This window comes from Cervus elaphus, chromosome 22 (assembly GCF_910594005.1).
Source record: "Cervus elaphus chromosome 22, mCerEla1.1, whole genome shotgun sequence".
Lineage (NCBI taxonomy): Eukaryota > Metazoa > Chordata > Mammalia > Artiodactyla > Cervidae > Cervus > Cervus elaphus.
Window position 1 is genome coordinate 48,947,100 of NC_057836.1, and position 21,616 is coordinate 48,968,715.

Below are 21,616 nucleotides of genomic sequence, written 5' to 3' on the forward strand. Positions count from 1 at the left end.
TCCTCTTCCCCAGAGCTCAGTGTAAGGATCCAGCACCGCTAGGGCCACAAGAATGAGAAGGGAGCCAGCTCTATACACTTCAAAACAGGGTTGGGTTCTCCAGTTAAAGCTGGATGGAAACACATGTTTTGGGCTCTAAGTCAATGCGGAGCCTCCTACTCTGCTCTTTCCACTCCATCCTGCCCTCACTCACTCCCCGCCGGATCCCCGCTCCGACTCCTGGAAGACACCGTGATGTCTCCACGGCTTCCGCGAACCCCGCGGGAGGAATGCCCGAGCGCTCGCCGGTTCGCCGGCCCCGCCCTCCTTGACTCCAAAATGCAGCGAGAGCGCACGCGCGCCCTCACGGGCAGAGCGCGCGGTCGCAAGCTCCCCGTAGCCCCGTGCTCATCCGGGTCTCCGCGAGTCTCAGCCAATGGTGGACGTTCACAGCCCCCGAGGGCGGGGCTAAGCCTTCCCTCACATGGGGCCTCGGCTCACTCTGGGCGCTTTCAGGCATCCGCGATTTGTCGGCCGAGAAAAGGGACAGAAGCAAAGTGTCTAGCGTCTGGGAGAGGATCGATGGTTTTGACATGGAGCAGCTGCCGCCCCCTAGAAGCGACTGAAGTGCAAGCTGATTCCCAAGTCGGAGCCGCTGTAGTAAACACACTTCAGAAACGTGAGGTGCCGGTGGTCACGTGGGGAATGCGCCCTCCAATGAGGAGCCGAGGGCGGGGCTGAAGCCGCTGACGCGGCGGTGGCGGCGGAGTCACCCGGGCAGCCTCGGGACGGGTCACCGGCCGGCAGCCGTCCAGCGGCCTCGACCACATCTTTGCGTGCTCTGTGCTCGCTTCTCTTACCCGGGCCGAGAGGCAGCGTGGCCGATAGTGACTGAATTCTCTCTCATCCCTGTCGGTGGCTTGCCTCAGGCGGGGCCGTCTGCTCCTCAGGGGCCGTCTCGGTGGGCGAGATTTACGTGCAGAGAACCTCTTGGGGCTCCCCGCGCCCGCGCGGGCCGTGGTGGAGTCTCGGGCTTGTGGAACTTGGTCAGCCTCCGGAGATCCGGGGACCTCGAAGTTATGCGTCCTCTCCAGTCGGTGGCGGCGGGTGCCGGCTCCTAAAGAGCGTCACACCGGGACTCCGCTGACTGGGCAACCTCCATTCATCTTCAAGCTGCGCCGCCAGCGCCCTCTCCCTTTCTAGTCCCCTCCTCGGACTCATCTTTTCCTTCCCCTCCTCTGCTTTCTCACTCCTTGGGTGCGGCGATTCTCCTGCGATCGGAGGTGTCGGTTATGAGCCGGACCCTCCTACCCTGAATTTCTCCGCGGAGGAGCTCGGCGGCGCCGCACCGCGCCCCTCTCCCACCCCCGCCCCCAGGATGGGGGTGAACGCCGTGCACTGGTTCCGAAAGGGGCTCAGGCTTCACGACAACCCCGCCCTGAAGGAGTGCATCCAGGGCGCCGACACCATCCGCTGCGTCTACATCCTCGACCCCTGGTTCGCCGGCTCCTCCAACGTGGGGATCAACAGGTGGCGGTGAGTCAAAATCCTGTGGGAAATTGATTTCGCTGTTTAATGAATCAAGACTTTACATGCCATCAGCCAGACTGAGAATTGAAATCTTGCACCGCCTTGCCCGTACTGTTTTAATTATTGCAGGTGCTTTAAGTATTAAATAGAACGGACGTAATAGCCCTGAGGCGAGAGAGTTCCGGCAGCCTGAAATACCTTGGCCTTCAGGTGTGAGTTACGTGTCTCTGCGCTCGTAGGAATTCTTCCCCTGGATTTATGGAGAATTCTTAGTGGTGGAGTTAAAGAAACACCCTTCCAGTTCTCAGTGGCCCGTGTGTTGATTTCCTTGGCCTCTGTGGCATTTGGGATTGCGGTCTTTAGTGTTTACGTTTGTGTGTTAACTCATAGTATGGAGAAAATAGTTCATTCAGTAGAGTCCCCTCCAAATCTAGTTTTCTTCCACCTTGAGGTTGCCAGAGGAAAAGCAAGGGAAACATTTCTTTGCTCAGCTCTTCCTCTCAGCTCCTCCTTGTGGTTGACTACACAAAGCACAGTTTTTCTTTCTAGGCAAAGTATAATCCTTCCAGGATTTAGAGCACTGGAAGAAATCTTAGAGCTTTATGATCTTTTCCTGAAATGCCAGGCCAGATGGTTATTAGGCCCCGTGGTGGAAATGAAAGCATTCTTTCAACAGAGTATTGCTCACCTACTGTATACCAGGGCTTCCCTTGTGGCTCAGCTGGTAAACAATCCCTCTGCAAACTGGGAGACCTGGGTTCTGTCCCTGGGTTGGGAAGATCCCCTGGCAAGGGGAAAGGCTACCCACTCCGGTATAATGGCCTGAAGAAATCCATGGACTGTATAGTCTTTGGGGTCGCAAAGAGTCTGACACGACTGAGCAATTTCACTCACTATCACTCACTGTATACCAGCCACAGCTTTAAACACCAGGGATACAGTAGTGAATGAAACAAAAAGAAATTCTTGTCCTTTTCTAGCACATGTGCCAGAAAGTATGTAGTGATGATAAATGATGTGCGGAAATACAGCTTTTATGTGTACAAGAGAGTGGGATTGGAATCGGGAGTTTAAAATATGGTGATAGGGAAAAACTCAGAGAAAGTGACAGTTGAGCAAGATGATGAAACAAGTAGTAGATTACAGATATCTAGGGAAAAGCATTCCAGGGAGAAGGAACTGTAAGAAAAAGGGCCTGAGGTGGAATATGCTTAACCTTTGGAAGGAACAGCAGAAGAAACCAATGTGACTGGAACAGAGTGAGAGGATTAGTAGTGTATGAGGTCAGAGATGTAATAGGGCCAGACTGAGTAGAGCTTTATAGGCAGTTGTCAAGATTTGGGCCTTTACTCAGACGAAAGTGGGAATAATTGTAAGATTATTAGCAGAAAAGTGGTGTGGTTTGACTGAAGTTTTCTTTTTTTTTTTTATACTTCTCTGGCTGTGGTTCTGAGAACAGGCCCAGATTGTGGGGGTGGAGGTGGACAAGAAGCAATAAGACAGGTTAGGAGTCAATTGCATTCATCCAGGTGAGATATGATAATGGCTTGGACCATAGTGATTGTGGTGGACTTAGGGAGAAGAAGTCAAGTGCTGAGTATATTTTGAAGGCAGAATTCACAGTATTTATTGACAGGTCTGGTGTGAGAGAAAGAGAAGGAATTAGGAATAATTTCAAAATTTGATTTGAAAAACTAGAAGGGTGGAACTGATTTTTGCTAAGTGGTCAGTTGAAGAAACCATTGAGAGGATGATTTGAGTTTTCTCTTGAACTTGGTTAGTATGAGATGTTTATTACACATCCAAGTGGAAATAGCAGATAGATAGGTTGAGAGTTAAGGTTAGAGATCCTGGCAGGAGGTATACATTGGAGATTCATCACTTTATAGATAACATTTAAAACTATTAATCCATTCATTTATTGATCAAATATATGGTATGCATCTACTATGTGCTAGACACTTTTAGGTGCAGGGCATTTAAACAGAATAGCTAAAAAATCTCTGCTGTGTTGAAGCTTCTAGTAGAGCCATGAGACTAGATGAAAACATTATGAAAATTTGTGTAGATAGAAAAGAACTGAGCCCTGGGTACTTGAATGTGTTTAAATTGTGGACCTGTGGAAGAAGTAGCATAGGAGTCTGAGAAAGAACATCTGGTAAGATAAGAAAACCTAAAGATAATGGTGTCATAGAAGCCAAGTAAAGGAGGAGAGTGGCTCAAAGAAAATGTTTGACCTTTGTCAAGTTGCTCGTCATGTGAGATGAGGACTGAAAATTAAAAATCATATTTAGCATTTTGAGATCATAATCTTGACTAAAGTGGTATCAGTAGTGTCAGGGGCAAAAGCCATTTTGGACTGGCTTGAGAGAGGCTGAGAGGAGAGAAAGTGGGTATAACTCACACAGATAGCTCTTTTAAGTTTTCCATTGGGGGGATCAGAGAAATGGTGTAGAAGAAGGTGAACTCAAGATTTTTTTCTTTTAAGATGAGAGAAATTACAGGATATTTGTGTGCTCATGGGAATAATACAGCAACTGTATATAAAACATTTTCATTAGCAGATTTGGTGTCATCATTGATTCTGGAAAAAGATAATACATGTTATATATTCTAATCTATTCCTATCTTAATAACATAGTAATAAGTCTCTCTTCATAATATTGTTAGGAGAATTAAATCAGTTAAAAGTTGTAAAATGCTTAAAATGTGAGCGGTACTAGGAAGTGCTTATTTGCTGTTTGCTCTTAAATTGAAAGTCCTAGGTAAACAGTATCTACTTAAATGCGTACAGTCAGTTTCTTCTAGAGTAATTCATACGTTTATGACATCTAGACTATTGAGTCCTATAAATTAGGGGTTGTGTATTGCTTAACTTTGTACACCCAACAACTCACATTGCTAAATAGTGAGTGCAGTAAAACTGATAAGTATAGGAATCCCTTGGACAGCAAGGAGATCCAACCAGTCCATCTTAAAGGAAATCAGTCCTGAATATTCACTGGAAGTACTGATGCTGAAGCTGAAACTCCTATACTTTGGACACCTGATGTGAAGAACTGACTCATCTGAAAAGACTCTGATGCTGGGAAAGATTGAAGGCAGGAAGAGAAGGGGACGACAGAGGATGAGATGGTTGGATGGCATCACCGGCTCAATGGACATGAGTTTGAGTAAGCTCTGCGAGTTAGTGATGGACAGGGAGGCCTGGCATGCTGCAGTTGATGGGGGTCGCAAAGAGTTGGACACGACTGAGCGACTGAACTGAACTAATAGGAATCCCATATTTTCCTTTTTAAAAAGGATTTTTTTTTACTACTAAATATTGTCCTTGATGAGTAATTGATAGGTAAAGGTGTAAATAATGAATAGAGACAGACTTTCTTCCACTGACAGCTATATAAAAAGGAGGGACAGAGTTTTAGACTTTTCTTTCAGCATCATATTCAGTGCTTTCATATAGTGGTAACTCAGTTACTGTTTGTTAATGAAATGATATCCTGGAGTCAATAGTTTTATGTTTAAACAACTTTGCTACCTTACTTATTGACCATAGAATAAGGTGCAAACTCCTTAACTTGGCATTTAAGCTATCCTGTAGGTTTTGGTCTTCTTTCCTTTGTACCATTTCCTTTAATTAACAAAATTTCCTAGATTTTTGGATTTAACAGAAAAACAAATTTTAAACATCTTTTTTGCATAAGAAAATTAACAAAATTATCTTTTGATGTTGCTGTAATTTCATTTTAAAAGGGTACTTTCTAAAGTAACTAGAGAAAGAAGAACAAGCAAAACCCAAAGTTAGCAGAACGAATAAAATCATAAAGACCAGAAATAAATGAAATAGACTAAGAAAGCAACAGAAAAGATCAATGAAGCTAAAGATAAATGAAATTAGCGAACATTTAGCCAGACTCACAGTATATTAAAAAGCAGAGACATCACTGCTGACAGAAGTCCATGTAGTCAAAGCTATGGGTCTTCCAGTAGTCATGTACAGATGTGAGATTTGGACCATAAAGAAGGCTGAGTGCTGAAGAATTGATGCTTTCGAATTCTGGTGCTGGAGAAGACTCTTCAGAATCCCTTGGACTGCAAGGAGATCAAGCACTCAATCCTAAAGGAAATCAACCCTGACTATTCATTAGAAGGACTGATGCTGAAGCCAGACCTCCAATATTTTAGCTATATGATGTGAAGAGCTGACCCTGATGCTGGGAAAGCTTGGGGGCTGGAGGAGAAGGGAGTGACAGAGGATGAGATGGTTGGGTGGTATCGCCAACTCAGTGGACTTGAGTTTGAGCAAGCCTGGTGTGCTGCAGTCCATGGGTTGCAAAGAGTTGGATGTGACTGAGCAACTAAACAGCAACAACAAACCAGACTCATCAAGAAAAAAAGGGAGAGGGCTTAAATCAGTAAAGTTAGAAATGAAAAAGGAGACATTACACCACAAAAGTACGAAAGGCCATAAGAGATTACTACAAGCAACTATATGCCAATAAAATGAACAGCCTAGAAGAAATTGGCAAATTCTTAGTAAGGTGCGAATCTCCCAAGACTGAACCAGGAAGAAATAGAAAGTACAAGCAGACAAGTTATAAGTACTGAAATTCAGTCATTGATTAAATAACTCCCAATAAACAAAAGTCCAGGACCAGATGGCTTCACAGGCAAATTCTATCCAACATTCAGAGAAGAGTTAACAGTTATCTTTCTGAAACAAATCCAAAAATCTGGAAGAAACACTTCCAAACTCATTCTGTGAGGCCACCATCACCGTAATACCAATCAGAAAAAGGCACCACCAAAAAAAAAAAAAAGAAAAGAAAATTACAGGTCAATATCACTGATGAACATAGATGGAAAAATCCTCAACAAAAGACTATCAAACTGAATCCAACAAAACATTAAAAGGATCATATGCCATGATCAAGTGGAATTTATCCAGGGATGCATGGGTATTTCAATATCCACAAATCAATCAACATGATACACCACATCAACAAATTGAAGAATAAAAACTATATGATCATCTCAGAAGATGCAGAAAAAACTTTTGATAAAATCCCCCAGAAAGTGGGCATAGAAGGAACATACCTCAACATACTAAAGGCCATATATAACAAACTCACAGCTAGCATGTTGTTGTTGTTCAGTTGCCCAGTCATGTCTGATTCTTTGTGACCCCATGGACTGCAGCAGGCCAGGCCGCCCTGTCCCTCTAGTATACTCAATGGTAAAAAGCTGCTTTTCCTCTGAGATTAGGAACAAAACAAGTATGTCCACCCTCACCACCCTTATTCAGCATAGTTTGATGACACAAATGGATGGAAAGATGTACTTCACAGTCTTTTTGTTTCCATACAAATGTAAAAATGTTTATTCTAGTTCTGTGATAAATGCTATTAGTAATTTGATAGAGATTGCACTGAATCTGTAGAGTGCCTTGGGTAATATAGTTGTTTTGACAGTGTTGATTCTTTCAACCCAAGAATACAGTACATCTTTCCATCTGTTTGTGTCATCTTTGATTTCTTTCATCAGCATCTTATAGTTTTTGGAGTACATGTCTTTTGCCCCCTTAGGTCAGTTTATTCCTAGGTATTTTATTCTTTTTGATGCAATAGTAAATTTGATTGCTTTCTTAATTTTTCTTTCTGCTATTGGTTGTTAGTATATGAAAACGCAACAGATTTCTGTGCATGAATTTTGTATCCTGGAACTTTTATCCTATTCATTGATCAGATCTAGCAGTTTTCTGGTAGTGTCTTTAGAATTTTCTAATTTGAAAAGGTACATGAATCTAGTGCTCATAGCAACGTTGTTTACAGTTTCCAAAATATGGGAGCAACCTAAGTGTTCCTCAGAAGCTGAATAAATAAAAATGGATAAAGAAGATGTGGAGTGTGGTGTGTATATATACACACACACACAATTAAATACTATTCAGCCATTAAAAATTCAGAAAATTTGGTGTTTGCAGTAACATAGATAGACCTGGAGGGTATTACATTAAATGAAATGTCAGAGAAAGAAATGCTGTATATTGGTTATATATGGAATCTAAAAGATACAACAGAGTAGTGAATATAACAAAAAAGAAACAGAATCACAGATATAGATAACAAGGTAGTGTTTACTAGTAGGAAGGGAGAGGAGGAGGTAACAACTATTGAGTGTAAGATACATTGCGAGGATGTATTGTACAACATAGAGAAAATAGCCAGTATTTTGTAATGATTGTAAATGGAGTGTAACCTTTAAAAATTGTATAAAATAAAGTAAATGCCTTAAAAATCCCAATTTCTTTATCTGTACTCTATTTTATAAATTTCGCTCTTATTTTTTTAGCCATATTATTGACATGCAGAAGAACCCAAATGAACTTTTTGGCCAACTCAGTATAATTGACAAATTTGAGAGTGTATATATTTAAGATATACAATATGATATTTTGATATATGTATACATCATGAAGCTCATTTTTTATTATTCTGTTTCACCTTTTATTTAACCATGTCCTGTCTTTAAGTTGCTTCCAAACAACATTTAAACATGCTTAAAACCAAATTCTACAAAGAGATAAAGAAATAACAACAACAAAAAAAACCAAACAGGAACAAAACCTACCCTTGACATTCCTCTCCTGAAACTTTATTTCTCAATTCCTTTATAGCCACACTTCCTGAACAAGCATGTCTAACACAAACATGGGTCTAATACTGGCTGACTCCATATTTTTATCTCCTACTCAACCTTGAACCCACTCTAAACTTGGTTTCACCCTCACCTTCTCCACCAAAACTGTTTTCAATCAAAGGATGCTTTAAAACTTTTCATTCCTGGACTTTTTACTTTTTGACACATTTGACCATACCATCCTGTTCTTCCCTCTACTTTGGTTAGAGGACTCTCCTGTGTTTGTTTTTCTGCCAGAGTTGTTAGGAACCTTCCTTTACTTCTATTTCTCTCTGTTCAACCCTTAAGTGCTCTTTAAATCTGTAGTCTCTACCCTCTTTTCATCATTTCGAGGTAATCTTCTCTCTTCATAAAGTCGGTTACCATCTATATGCTCAGAATTCACAAATTAGTATCCTCAGCCCAGATCTCTCACCTGATCCCCAGATATGTGTCCACTATAATATTCCCTCCATATTTGAATCTTATGGAGGGTTTATTACCTTAAACTCAGTTTTCTCAAAACCAAGTTCATCTTTTCCCTTACCTCTTTCTCAAAAACAATAAAAAACCTCAAACTGACTTTTCTTGTGTTTCCTATCTTTATAAATAAACATTGCCATTTGCTTAGTTGCTCATACAGTTTACATATTAGGTTGTTAATTGTGTATTAATTTATTCAACAAATAAATGTGTGCTCCTGCTGTGTGCCAGGCTTCCCTGGTAGCTCAGTTGGTAAAGAACCTGCCTGCAAAGCAGAAGAACCCAGTTTGATTCCTGGGTTGGGAAGATCTGCTAGAGAAGGGATAGGCTCCCCACTCCAGTATTCTTGCACTTCTCTGGCTCAGCTGGTAAAGAGATCTGCCTGCAGTGTGGGAGACCTGGGTTCAATCCCTGTGTTGGGAAGATCTCCTGGAGAAGGGAATGGCTACCCACTCCAGTATTTTGGCCTGGAGAATTCTATGGACTGTATAGTCCATGGAGTCGCAAAGAGTCGGACACGACTGAGTGACTTTCACTTTCACTGTATGCCAATCACTTTGCTAATCTGGATAAAATGGTAGTCAACAGATAAATTCTCTGTCCTCAGGGCATTTACAACATAGGAGGGATATATTCAGAAATAATCACAGAAATACATTTTTCTGTCTCCATTGCCATTTCAGCCTATACTGCTATCTTTTTGCATAAATTGTTCATAGTTTACAAATTATTGTTTGTTCTTCTCTGATTCCTCCTTTACACAACAACCAGAGTAAACTTTTAAAATTGCTAATATGATTATGTCCTTTACTAATTTTAAACCTTTGATGGCATTTATTTACCCTTACATAAAGGTTCAAATGGGGTTTTCCCTGGTAGCTCTGCTGGTAAAGAATCTGCCTACAATGTGGGAGACCTGGGTTTAATCCCTGGGTTGGGAAGATCCCCTGGAGGAGGGCATGGCAACCCACTCCAGTATTCTTTCCTGGAAAATCCCCATGGACAGAGGAGCCTGGTGGGCTACAGTCCACGGGGTCGCAAAGAGTCAGACACGACTAAGCGACTAAGCACACACAAAGGTTGAAAAAGCCATAGCATGGTTTAAAATCTCTGTGTAATCTGGTCTTCTCCTTTTCCCAGCCTCTTGCTTCACTGAGGCATTTGAAGCCTTGAAGTAGGAGATGGATCTTATTAAACAGAGGAAAGAGGGAAGGGAATTCCAGACTGAGGAAATAACATAAGGGAAGGTTCTATATTTCGATACTGGTGAGGAGGTTGATGTAACTGAATCATATGGGTGCATAAAAATATAGGTGTTATTTAGTATTCTTTTGGTTCAGTGCTTTAGATGGTTGCCTTACTCAGATGGGCTTAAGCAGAAAGAGGGTTTATTGCCAAGTGTAATCGAATGATCCAAGGGAAATTGGCTTCAGACATAGCTTGATGCTAGGGCTCAGAAGGGCTGAAGTCTCAGCATCTCCAAACTTTACTTTTCTACACTGGCTTTTCAGGCAGTCTGTCCTCTGGTGGTAAAATATAGCAATAACAATAGCAGATATAGAGTAAAAAAGCATTTGCTTCTGTCCCAGAAGTAGCAGCAAAAGTCTGTGGCACTTCAGTGGCTCTGTTTGGGCCAATTCTGAATCAACCATTGTGAACCTGATATCTGAGCTGAAGTTGTATGCCTCAGCTTAAATGAGCTGAAGTAGAATAAATAGGAAGTAGGTGGATGCCCTAAAACAACAGAGGTCTATTATATGAAAACTTGGATCAGAAAGTAGGACCAAGTCAGAAAAACTTTGACTCCGTTTAAGGAAATATAACTTTGGCGTCTGAGTGAATGATGGAGGAAAGAGACCCAATAACAGTGTGGAAGCTTTATCAGCAGTTCAGTTGAAAGATAATACAGACTTGAATTAGGGAAATCGCTGTAAGGAAGGGGAAGATTGCAAGAGAGTAACTGTAGAGGTGCACTAGGTAGTTCAGGTGACTGTAAAAGGCAGTTTTCATAGTGGAGTGTGAGGGAGAGAGTAGAATATAAGATTCTCATGTTATATGCCTCTATGACAATTAGACGTTAGTTAAGTTAGAGAACACAGGCATATGTCATACTTAGATGAGCTGTCTAAATATGTATCACCTAAGCTCATGATGAATTTGATGTGCTGCTAAGATACCAGCATGGGAAATGGAGAAAATAGAAGTTCAAGTTTAGCGATCATAGACGTTAGAGCTGTGGTCATGGGAGTAATTCCTATACAGTTAATAGGTTAAGCATAACTGATGATACTGGATGGAATCAGACCCATCAGTACCTTGAAGAATACTGTTTTTAAGATGAATAGGAACTGGTGAGACTGAAGAAAATCAGAGGAGTCAGGAGAATGATGTATCATGGAAACCAAAGGTGCTAAGAATTTTCCTTCATTGTGCTAAAGAAGGCAGGTTAGAATGAGTTTTGACAGTTATGCAAGAAAAATTTGTCAAAGACTTGAAAATGGGCAGAAGAAATTATGTGTATCTGAATGCCCTAGATACTGTGTATCTGAATGGCATTGGACTCTCTAGGACCTAGAGGGCCCTCTAAGAATTATATTACTTTGATTTAGAGATATGTATTTGTGTCCTTGGTTGACTAGACTGTTTTACAACTCTGCAAAAAGGGGCAAAAGTTAAGTTGTAGAAAACCAATAATGGAACAAACGTTCCCTACCCGTACCAGTGCAGTTATTCCTGTTCATGCCATGCAAATGAATTTCATAGACTGGACAATAAAACCTCTGAGTGTCAGGTGTCAGATTCTCATTTGAACCAGATTTAACATCTTACTGGTTGCTTCATTTATTAATGAGTTAAGTAAAAACCTTTCTCATATTCATTTCATGTCTGTATGAGAATCTACTGCAAGGAGATCAAACCAGTCAATCCTAATGGAAATGAATCCTGGATATTCATTGGAAGAACTGATGCTAAAGCTGAAGCTCCAATACTTTAGCCACCTGATGCAAAGAGCTGACTCATTAGAAAAGACCCTGATGCTGGGAAAGATTGAGGGCAGGAGGAGAAGGGGACGACAAGGATGAGATGGTTGGATGGCATCACTGGCTCAAGGGAGGGTCATGAGTTTGAGCAAGCTCCGGGAGATGGTAAAGGAGAGGGAAGCCTGGCGTGCTACAGTCCATGGGGTTGCAAAGAGTCAGACACAACTGAGTGACTGAATAATGAGAGTCACGATTTGACCATTTTGCAAATTATACTTTAACTGTTACAAAGGCCTTTGGTAAACTTGGAGAAAGCAGCTCTAATGTAGTTGTAAGGACAGATATCAGACTGTGTAGGATGTTACAGAAAGTGTGTATGTGTATGTCTGGCTGGTGTATGGGAGGATGGTGATATTTGAGGGACTGGTGGAGAGAATTTTTATGGGAGAAGTAAGACAAGCTGGATGCACAGGTTCTGGACAGGCTGAGGCAAAGTGAACTTTGGGTAGATCATTAGATTTGCAGTCAAGGCAATGAAATCACCAGACTTATAGTCCAGACAGGATGATAAAGAGAAAATAAAATATATAGATAGGGTGAGTAGTGGACTGTCTGAATGTGTAGTCCTTTGAATGACAGGCTGAAGTGAGTTTAGAAGTTGTCTACTTCCATCTTTATACCTTCTTTCTCAGTCTGTTCCAAGTGGAAGCCAGAGTAGTAGTTTTAAAAAACCTTGATCAGATTAGGTCATTCCTATGCTCTAAAGCCTCCAGTTGACTTCCAGGGTATTAACATTTTCACTTCTCTTTCAGTCACTAAGTCATGTCTGACTCTTTGCAGCTCCCTGGACTGCAGCATGCCAGGCTTCCCTGTCCTTCACTATCTCCCAGAGTTTCCCCATCTATTTGCCATGTAGTGATAGGACCGGATGCCATGATCTTAGTTTTTTGAATGTTGAGTTTGAAGCCAGTTTTTTTTTTTTTTTTTTAAATCACAAAGTTAATAAAAGATTTACTTCCAGAATATACAAAGAACTATTTAAATTCAACAATGAGAAAACAGACTTCTCAAATTTAAAAACAATCAAGCTATAAGAACAAATATTTCACAGAATAAGATAGAGGATGGAAAATAAACACCTGAAAATATACACAATATTTTTAATCATTAGAGAAATACAAATTAAACGACATTACTAATGCTATTAAAATGTTTCAAATAAGAAATACTGACAAAACCAAATGATCATGAAGGCCTAAGACAATAAGAACATTTATTGCTACTGTCAGTTCAAAATTAAACAGTCATTTTGAAAAATCATCTGAGAGAGTTACTTATCAGTTCAGTTCAATCAATCAGTCATGTCCAACTCTTTGCAACCCCATGGACTGTGGCACACCAGGCTTCCCTGTCCATCACCTACTCTCAGAGCTTGCTCAAACTCATATCCGGTGATGCCATCCAACTATAGATTCAATGCAATCCCTATCAAGCTACCAATGGTATTTTTCACAGATCTAGAACAAATAATTTCACAATTTGTATGGAAATACAAAAAACCTCAAATAGCCAAAGTAATCTTGAGAAAGAAGAATGGAATTGGAGGAATCAACCTGCCTGACTTCAGACTCTACTACAAAGCCACAGTCATCAAGACAGTATGGTACTGGCACAAAGACAGAAATATAGATCAGTGGAACAGAATAGAAAGCCCAGAGAGAAATCCACGAACCTATGGATACCTTATCTTCGACAAAGGAGCCAAGAATATACAGTGGAAAAAAGACAACCTCTTTAACAAGTGGTGCTGGGAAAACTGGTCAACCACTTGTAAAAGAATGAAACTAGAACACTTTCTAACACCACACACAAAAATAAACTCAAAATGGATTAAAGATCTAAATGTAAGACCAGAGACTATAAAACTCCTAGAGGAGAACATAGGCAAAACACTCTCCAACATAAATCACAGCAGGATCCTCTATGACCCACCTGCCAGTTTTTTTAAAAAATTAATTAATTTTAATTGAAGGCAAATCACTTTACAATATTGTGGTGGTTTTTGCCACACATTGATATGAATCGGCCATGTGTGTACATGAGTCGCACCATTCAGAACCCCCCGCCCACCTCCCTCCCCACCCCATCCCTCTGGGTTGTCCCAGAGCACCAGCTTTGTGTGCCCTGCTTCATGGATCAAATTTGCAGCGGTCATCTGTTTTACTTATGGTAATACACATGTTTCACTGCTGTTCTTTTATATTATCCCACCCTCTCCTTCTCCCACACAGTCCAACAGTCTGTTCTTTACATCTCTGTCTCTTTTGCTGTCTTGCATATAGGGTCATCATTACCGTCTTTCTAAATCCCATATATATGTGTTAATATACAGTATTGGTGTTTATTTTTCTGACTTACTTCACTGTATATAATAGGCTCCAGTTTCATCCATCTTATTAGAACTGACTCAAATGCATTCTTCTTTATAGCTGAGTAATTTTCCATTGTGTATATACACCATAGCTTGCCTATTCATTCATCTGCCAATGGACATCTAGGTTGCTTCCAAGTCCTAGCTGTTGTAAATAGTTTAAGCCAGCTTTTTCACTCTCCTCTTTCACCTTCATCAAGAGGCTCTTTAGTTCCTCTTTGCTTTCTGCCATAAGGGTGGTGTCATCTGCATATCTGAGGTTATTGATATTTCTCCTGGCAATCTTGATTCCAGCTTGTGATTCATCCAGCCCAGCATTTTACATGATGTACTCTGCATAGAAATTTAATAAGCAGAGTGACAATATACAGCCTTGATGTACTCCTTTCCCAATTTGGAACCAGTCCATTGTTCCATTTCCAGTTCCAACTTTTGCTTCTTGACCTGCATGCATACAGGTTTCTCAGGAGTCAGGTAAGGTGTTCTGGTATTCCCATCTCTTCAAGAATTTTCCACAATTTGTTGTGATCCACACAGTCATGGCTTTAGCGTAGTCAATGAAGCAGAAGTAGATGTTTTTCTGGAATTCTCTTGCTTTTTCTATGATCCAACGGATGTTGGCAGTTTGCTCTCTGGTGGCTCACATGGCAAAGAATCTATGTGCAATGAAGGAGACCTGGGTTTGATCCCTGGGTCAGGAAGATCCCTTGGTGAAGGGATAGGCAACTCACTCCAGTATTCTTGCCTGGAGAATTCAATGGTCAGAGGAGCCTGGCAGGCTACAATCTGGGGTTGCAAAGACACGACTGAGTGACTAACACTTTTAGTCATTAGGGGATGCAAAACAGAGCCACAGTGTGAATCTACGTTATACCCACTAGGATAGTTATCATAAAACTTCTTTTAAAGGAAAATAAGTATGGGAGAGGATGTGAAGAAATCTGAACCATCGTACATTGCTGGTTGGAAGTGTAAAATGGTACAGTCACTGTAAAAATTGTTTGGTATTTCCATAGAAAGTTGTAAACAGAATTTCTCGTGGCTGTGTTATGAGTCATACCATGTGACCAAGCAGTTTCACTGTTAGACTACCAGGAGAATTGAAAACAGGTATTTAAACAAAAATTTTTTTATGAATGTCCATAGCAGCTCAGTGCACAGTCACCAGAATGTCTATCAACTAATGAATGGGTAAACAAAATGTGGTATATCCATACAATTGAATGTTATTCAGTGGATAAAAAGGAACTATGACCTGGATGAATGTCTAAAACATTATGCTAAATGAAAGAAGTCAGACATAAAAGATCATACATTAAATTATTTCATTCGTATACAATATTCAAAATAGATAAATCCGTAGAGAGAGAAAGCAAATGAGTGGTAGCCAGGGATTGGGGAAGGGAGAAATGGAGAGTGATTGCTTAATGGGTACAATGTTCCCTTTGGGGTGACAAAAACACTTTGAAACTAGAAGAAAGATAATGATTATGCAACATTATGAATCGAACTAAATGCCACTAAATTGTACACTTTCAAATGGGTAAAATTATGTGATGTGTATTTTACCTCACAAAATTACAAATAGCTTTCTTACATATTAGAGTTTGGCTAACTTTTTGTATAAGGGCCAGATGATAAATATTTTAGAATCTTCTGTTATAGCTACCCAAATCTCCTGCTGTAGCATGAAAGCTGCCATAGAAAATATGCAAATGAAACGAACATGTCTGTGTTCCAAAAAAACTTTATTTACACAGCAGGCAGTTAGCTGGATTGACCCATGGCCTTACTTTGCTGCACCTCTGCTACATATACAGAGCCAGTTAGAAAGTATCATAGTAAGAAAAATCCTATTTTTAACAGCAACAAAGAGAGATGAACAATTCAAGTGATAACTTGAATTCAGATACAAAGAGATTGGTGATTGGATCTTAGCTTTTATTTTTCTTGCATAGCTCTTCGGTCTTTTTATCTCATTCTTCTGTTCTATCATTTTGTCTCCAAGCGTTTGATAAATTAACTTGATGTTCTTTTTAAGTTCATCTGAAATGCAGATCTTTTTGGCAGAGTTTTCTTCTTGTTTCTTGTGTTCTGTTTTTATATTAATATGCTGGGTTTTGTAGTTTTTTGCCTGCTCTGGAATTATTTTTGTGTTATTTACGTTAACATTGTTATGTTTCTTCTTTTGATTTTATTCATGTTTAATGTGGGGAACTATATTTTACTTTCATAAACATTTAAATTAAAATGTAGTAAAAATCACTTTTTACCCAAAAAAGTTGGTAAAATCACTTTTATACATCTCTGAGTTTTAATGCACAGAACATTACAACCATCACCAAAATCAAGATCCAGAATGTCTCCATCATTCCAGAAAAATTCCATCATGCTACCCTTTGTATTCAAACTCCCCCCGATTCTTAGCCCTTTAGCAGCCACTGATCTGTTCTGTGTTTTCCAGAATGCCATAGCATGTTGCCTTTTGAGTTTGGCTTCTTTTACGTGTGTGTATGTGCTCAGTCACTTAGTCATGTCCGACTCTTTGTGACCCCATAGATCATAACCCCCCAGGCTCCTCTGTCCATGGGAATTTTCCAGGCAAGAATTAACTGGAGTGGATTGCCATTTCCTCCTCTAGGGGGTCTTCCTGACCCAGGGATTGAACCCACGTCTCCTGCGTCTCCTTCATTGGCAGGCGGATTCTTTACCACTCAGCCACCTGGGAAGCCCCTTGGCTTCTTTTACTTAATATCAAACGTGCATTTGATATTCATCCATGTTGTTGTAGGTAGCATTAATTCATTTCTTTTCATTGTTGAGTAATATTCCATTGTATAAATATACTACAGTTTGTTTATCCATTCCCCAGTTCATTGATTATTTGGATTGTTTCCAACTTTGGCAGTTACAAATAAAGCCACTGTGTAGCAAAGAGATAACATAACAGGCCTAAGATTGCTGTTGCTACGAAGCCTGTTTGCAAGGTTGGCTCTTGGCTATTGTCTGGAACTCAGATTTTGAGAGTGTTCCCACCATTCTCTAACTGATAAGGGTGATTTATATGCCTAAACTGTATGCTGAACACCTTCTTTCCTTACAGAAGTGTGGAATTTTGGTACATGCTATAAGCTGCTGTGACTGTATGACCAGCCCCCAATAAAACCTTGTACTCCTGTGTCAGGGAAGTTTCACTGGTAGATAGTACTTCACATACACTGTCATAAATTCTTAGATGGAAGGATTAAGTGCATGCATCCTGCTGGGAGAGGGCTACTGGAAGTTTTCATCAGGTTTCCAATTTTACCCCATGTGCCTTTTTCCTTTGCTGGTTTTGCTTTGTTTCCTTTCTCTGCATTAAATCTTAATCCTAAGTATAGCTAATTATACGCTGAGTCCTGTGAGTTCTTGAAGTGAATCACTGAACCTGGGCATTGTCTTAGGGACCTCTAGCATAACCACTATAAACATTCACACACAGGCTTTTTTGTGTGAACATGGTTTTCATTTTGTTTGAGCACATATCTAGGGGTGAGATTGCTGGGTCTTATAGTAAGTGTTTACTTTACCTTTATTAAAAACTGCCAAATTGTTTTTATACCATTTGCAAATGCAAATTGTACCATTTTGCATTTCCACTCACTATGCATGAGCATTCAAGTTGCTCCTTATCCTTGTTACCTTTTGATATTATCAGGCTTCCCCCCACCGCATTCTGATAAGATGTAATGGCATCCCATTATGGTTTCAGTTTGCATCTTTATGTACTTATTTCTCATATCCATATAATCTTTAGTGAGCTGTATGTTCTAATCTTTTGGGTTTTTTTAAATTGGGTTATTTTTTATTGTTGAGTTTAAAGAGTTCTTTACATATTCTGGATCCAGGTTGTCAGATATATGATAAATGATTTGCAAATATTTTCTCCCCATCAGTAGATTATCTTTTCATTCTTTTAACAGTGCCTTTCAAAGAACAGTTAAAAAATTTTTTTTCCATTTATTTTTATTAGTTGGAGGCTAATTACTTTACAATATTGTAGTGGTTTTTGCCATACATTGACATGAATAAGCCATGGATTTACATGTATTCCCCATCCCGAACCCCCCTCCCACCTCCCTCTCCACCCGATCCCTCTGGGTCTTCCCAGTGCACCAGCCCTGAGCACTTGTCTCATGCATCCAACCTGGGCTGATGATCTGTGTCACCCTTGATAATATACATGTTTCAGTGCTGTTCTCTCGAAACATCCCACCCTCGCCTTCTCCCACAGAGTCCAAAAGTCTGTTCTGTACATCTGTGTCTCTTTTTCTGTTTTGCATATAGGGTTATCGTTACCATCTTTCTAAATTCAATATATATGCGTTAGTATACTGTATTGGTCTTTATCTTTCTGGCTTACTTCACTCTGTATAATGGGCTCCAGTTTCATCCATCTCATTAGAACTGATTCAAATGAATTCTTTTTAATGGCTGAGTAATATTCCATGGTACCACAGCTTCCTTATCCATTCATTTAAAATTTTTAAGTAAAATTCTGTTTGTTAATTTTTTCTTATATGGGTTATGGTTTTAATGCCATGCCATATGTGTTGTCTTTGCCTAATCCAAAGATGCAAGGATTTCTCCTGTGTTTTCTTTTAAAACTTTCATAGTTTTACATTTTATATTTAGGTCTTTGATTTGTTTTTAGTTAATTTTTGTGTACGGTGGTGGTGTGTATCAAAGTTTATTTTGTTGCATATGGTTCTCAATTGGTTCCAGTACCATTTGTTGATAAGACTGTCCTTTCTACATTGAATTGTTTTTATATCTTTGTCAAAAATCAATGAGTGTATGTGTATTCATATATAAATGAATTTATTTTTGGTCTCTGTCTTCTGTTCCATTGATGTATGTATCTGTCCTTTCACTAAAAACCATACTATCTTGAAATCACATTGTGTGATTTCTCCAAATTTGTTCTTTTTCAAAAAAAATTTTTGTCTATTCTTTTTCCATTGTTTTATAAATTTTACAATTAATTGGTCAATATTTACAAAAAAATCCTGCTGGGATTTTGATTGAAAGTGCGCTGAGTCTATAGCTCAATTTGCGAAGAACTGACATCTTAACAATATTGAGTCTTTCAGTCTGTAAACATAGTATATCTCTCCATCTATTTAGGTCTTTTTTTTTTTTCCTTCATGTGTCTTGTAGTTTCAGCATGTAAACTCTGGGAACTGTTCTGAAGCCTTCTGTTTTGTTAAAGTACGTGTGTGTTCTAACTCCTTCCCTATTTATTTGAGACCTTTTCAGGTTTTCCCTGGAAACTATACTTGGAGCTGAAACATTGCGTTATCTGCTTCTCTTTACTTGGTGGCATTGGTGTGTGTGTGTGTGTGTGTGTGTGTATGTTTTGCTTAAAGGACAGCTCCATTAGACTAAACCTTTTGCTTTAGAGCTGAGTTCTGCTGTGTGTTAACTGGTGTTAAAATTCTATACTGGGGTCTTTTCTATCTAGATTAGGAAATTCCTTTTCTCATGGGGGCATACTGTCAGGTTTTGAATTGTGAATCTTCCTCAATTTGGGGCCCTCAAAGTGTTTTCAACATTTGAAATCTGCCATGGTTGTTTAATTCTTTAAACAAAGTTACTTACCTCTTTCCCCAGGGGTATTTGTTTCTCCCCAGGCAAAAAGAAGCAGTTTGAGGGGAATAAAGAGTAGAATTCATTGAAGAAAGATTGGAAAGAATGGAAAATTTTTTTTTTTAAGAGTCAAGGCGAGACCCTCTGAATCCCTTCATCCAAAATCAACAGTTGCTTACATTTTGGCACATTTTCATTCATATTTTTTCCTTGCTATGTTTATATTTCTCAAAGTTAAATATTCTTACAGTTTGAACTGTCATAAAATGCTAAGGCTCTTTAGAAAAAAGCAGAACATACTCATTGTTGACCCTTCTCTCCAGTCATCCTCTTCTCACCTCCCACAAACACCTGTTGGAATTTTTATTTGAATTGCAGTGTATTAAATCTATATATGAATTAAGAAGAATTGATGTCTTTGCCCCATGGCATCTTTCACTTCATTCTATAGTATATTTCTTCATTTACTTTGTTTATAGCTAAAATTTTATTGAAAGGTATTTTTCTCCATTAAAATCTTTTGTACTTTGATTGCATTTATTCCTAGATTCTCCATGTTTTCTAATGCTGTTGGATATAGGATCAAACTTTAATTTAATCCAAATTTTATTACTTTAAAAATAACAATTTATTTGTTAGGAGAATATAGAGATGATTTATATCCATTAATGTTTACTTCTTATTTACCTATAGAGTGTCTCAGATTTACTAAGTATACCTCATATCATCAGAATAATGGTAATTTTGTTTCTTCCCTTACAATCCACCTATCTACCTTCTGTTTATTTGGTCTTTATTTGTTTAACTGATTGGTGTGTGTTTGTCTGACTGCACTAACTAGGATCTCTAAGAAGTATAGAAGTGGCCAGAGAGTAGTAGCTTTTCTTGTCTTAGCCCACTATTTAAAGGGAATCTTTTAATATTTCTCCATTGAGTATGCATTTTGCTTAGATTTTTCATTAGTAGTTTTTTATCAGAGTAAACCAGTTAAGAAAAAGTATTTCTAAGTTTCTAAGAATATTTTCATATAAAAATTTAATCAAATACCACAAATATATTCTATACTTTTAGGATTTTACTTTGAAAAGGGTAAAATATAATATATTTAATTTTTCAAAGCCTAAAGTAGAACTTTCTGGAGTTATTTCTCCACTGATCTCCAGTAGCATATTGGGCACCTACCAACCTGGGGAGTTCATCTTTCAGTGTCCTATCTTTTTGCCTTTTCATACTATTCATGGGGTTCTCAAGGCAAGAATACTGAAGTGGTTTGCCATTCCCTTCTCCAGTGGACCACATTCTGTCAGACCTCTCCACTATGACCCATCCGTCTCGGGTGCCCCCACACGGCATGGCTTAATTTCATTGAGTTAGACAAGGCTGTGGTCTGTGTGATCAGATTGGCTAGTTGTCTGTGATTGTGGTTTCAGTCTGTCTGCCCTCTGATGCCCTCTCTCAGCGCCTAATAACTCCAGAAAGAATGAAAGGATGGAGCCAAAGCAAAAACAACACCCAGTTGTGGATGGGACTGGTGAGAGAAGCAAGGTCTGATGCTGTAAAGAGCAATATTGCATAGGAACCTGGAAGGTTAGGTCCATGAATCAAGGCAAATTGGAAGTGGTCAAACAGGAGATGGCAGGAGTGAACACTGACATTCTAGGAATCAGTGAACTAAGATGGACTGGAATGGGTGAATTTAACTCAAATGACCATTATATCTACTATTGTGGGCAGGAATCCCTTAGAAGAAATGGAGTAGCCATCATAGTCAAGAAAAGAGTCCGAAATGCGGTACTTGGATGCAATCTCAAAAATGACAGAATGATCTCTTTTCGTTTCCAATGCAAACCATTCAATATCATGGTAATCCAAGTCTATGCCCCGACCAGTAATGCTGAAGAAGCTG

General features: G+C 39.5%; 1 protein-coding gene across 2 annotated transcripts in view; it reads left to right on the forward strand.

Annotated features, from left to right (window-relative positions):
- Window positions 1-466: 466 nt before the first annotated feature.
- The window catches only part of CRY1 (cryptochrome circadian regulator 1), an 86,117-nt gene continuing 64,967 nt past the window's right edge, over window positions 467-21,616 (forward strand). For both annotated transcript variants that reach the window (XM_043880607.1, XM_043880606.1), the window contains exon 1: window positions 467-1,515. In XM_043880607.1, coding sequence (XP_043736542.1) covers window positions 1,358-1,515 — 158 coding nt within the window. In that variant the 5' untranslated portion in view covers window positions 467-1,357. The remainder of the gene's footprint in view (window positions 1,516-21,616) is intronic.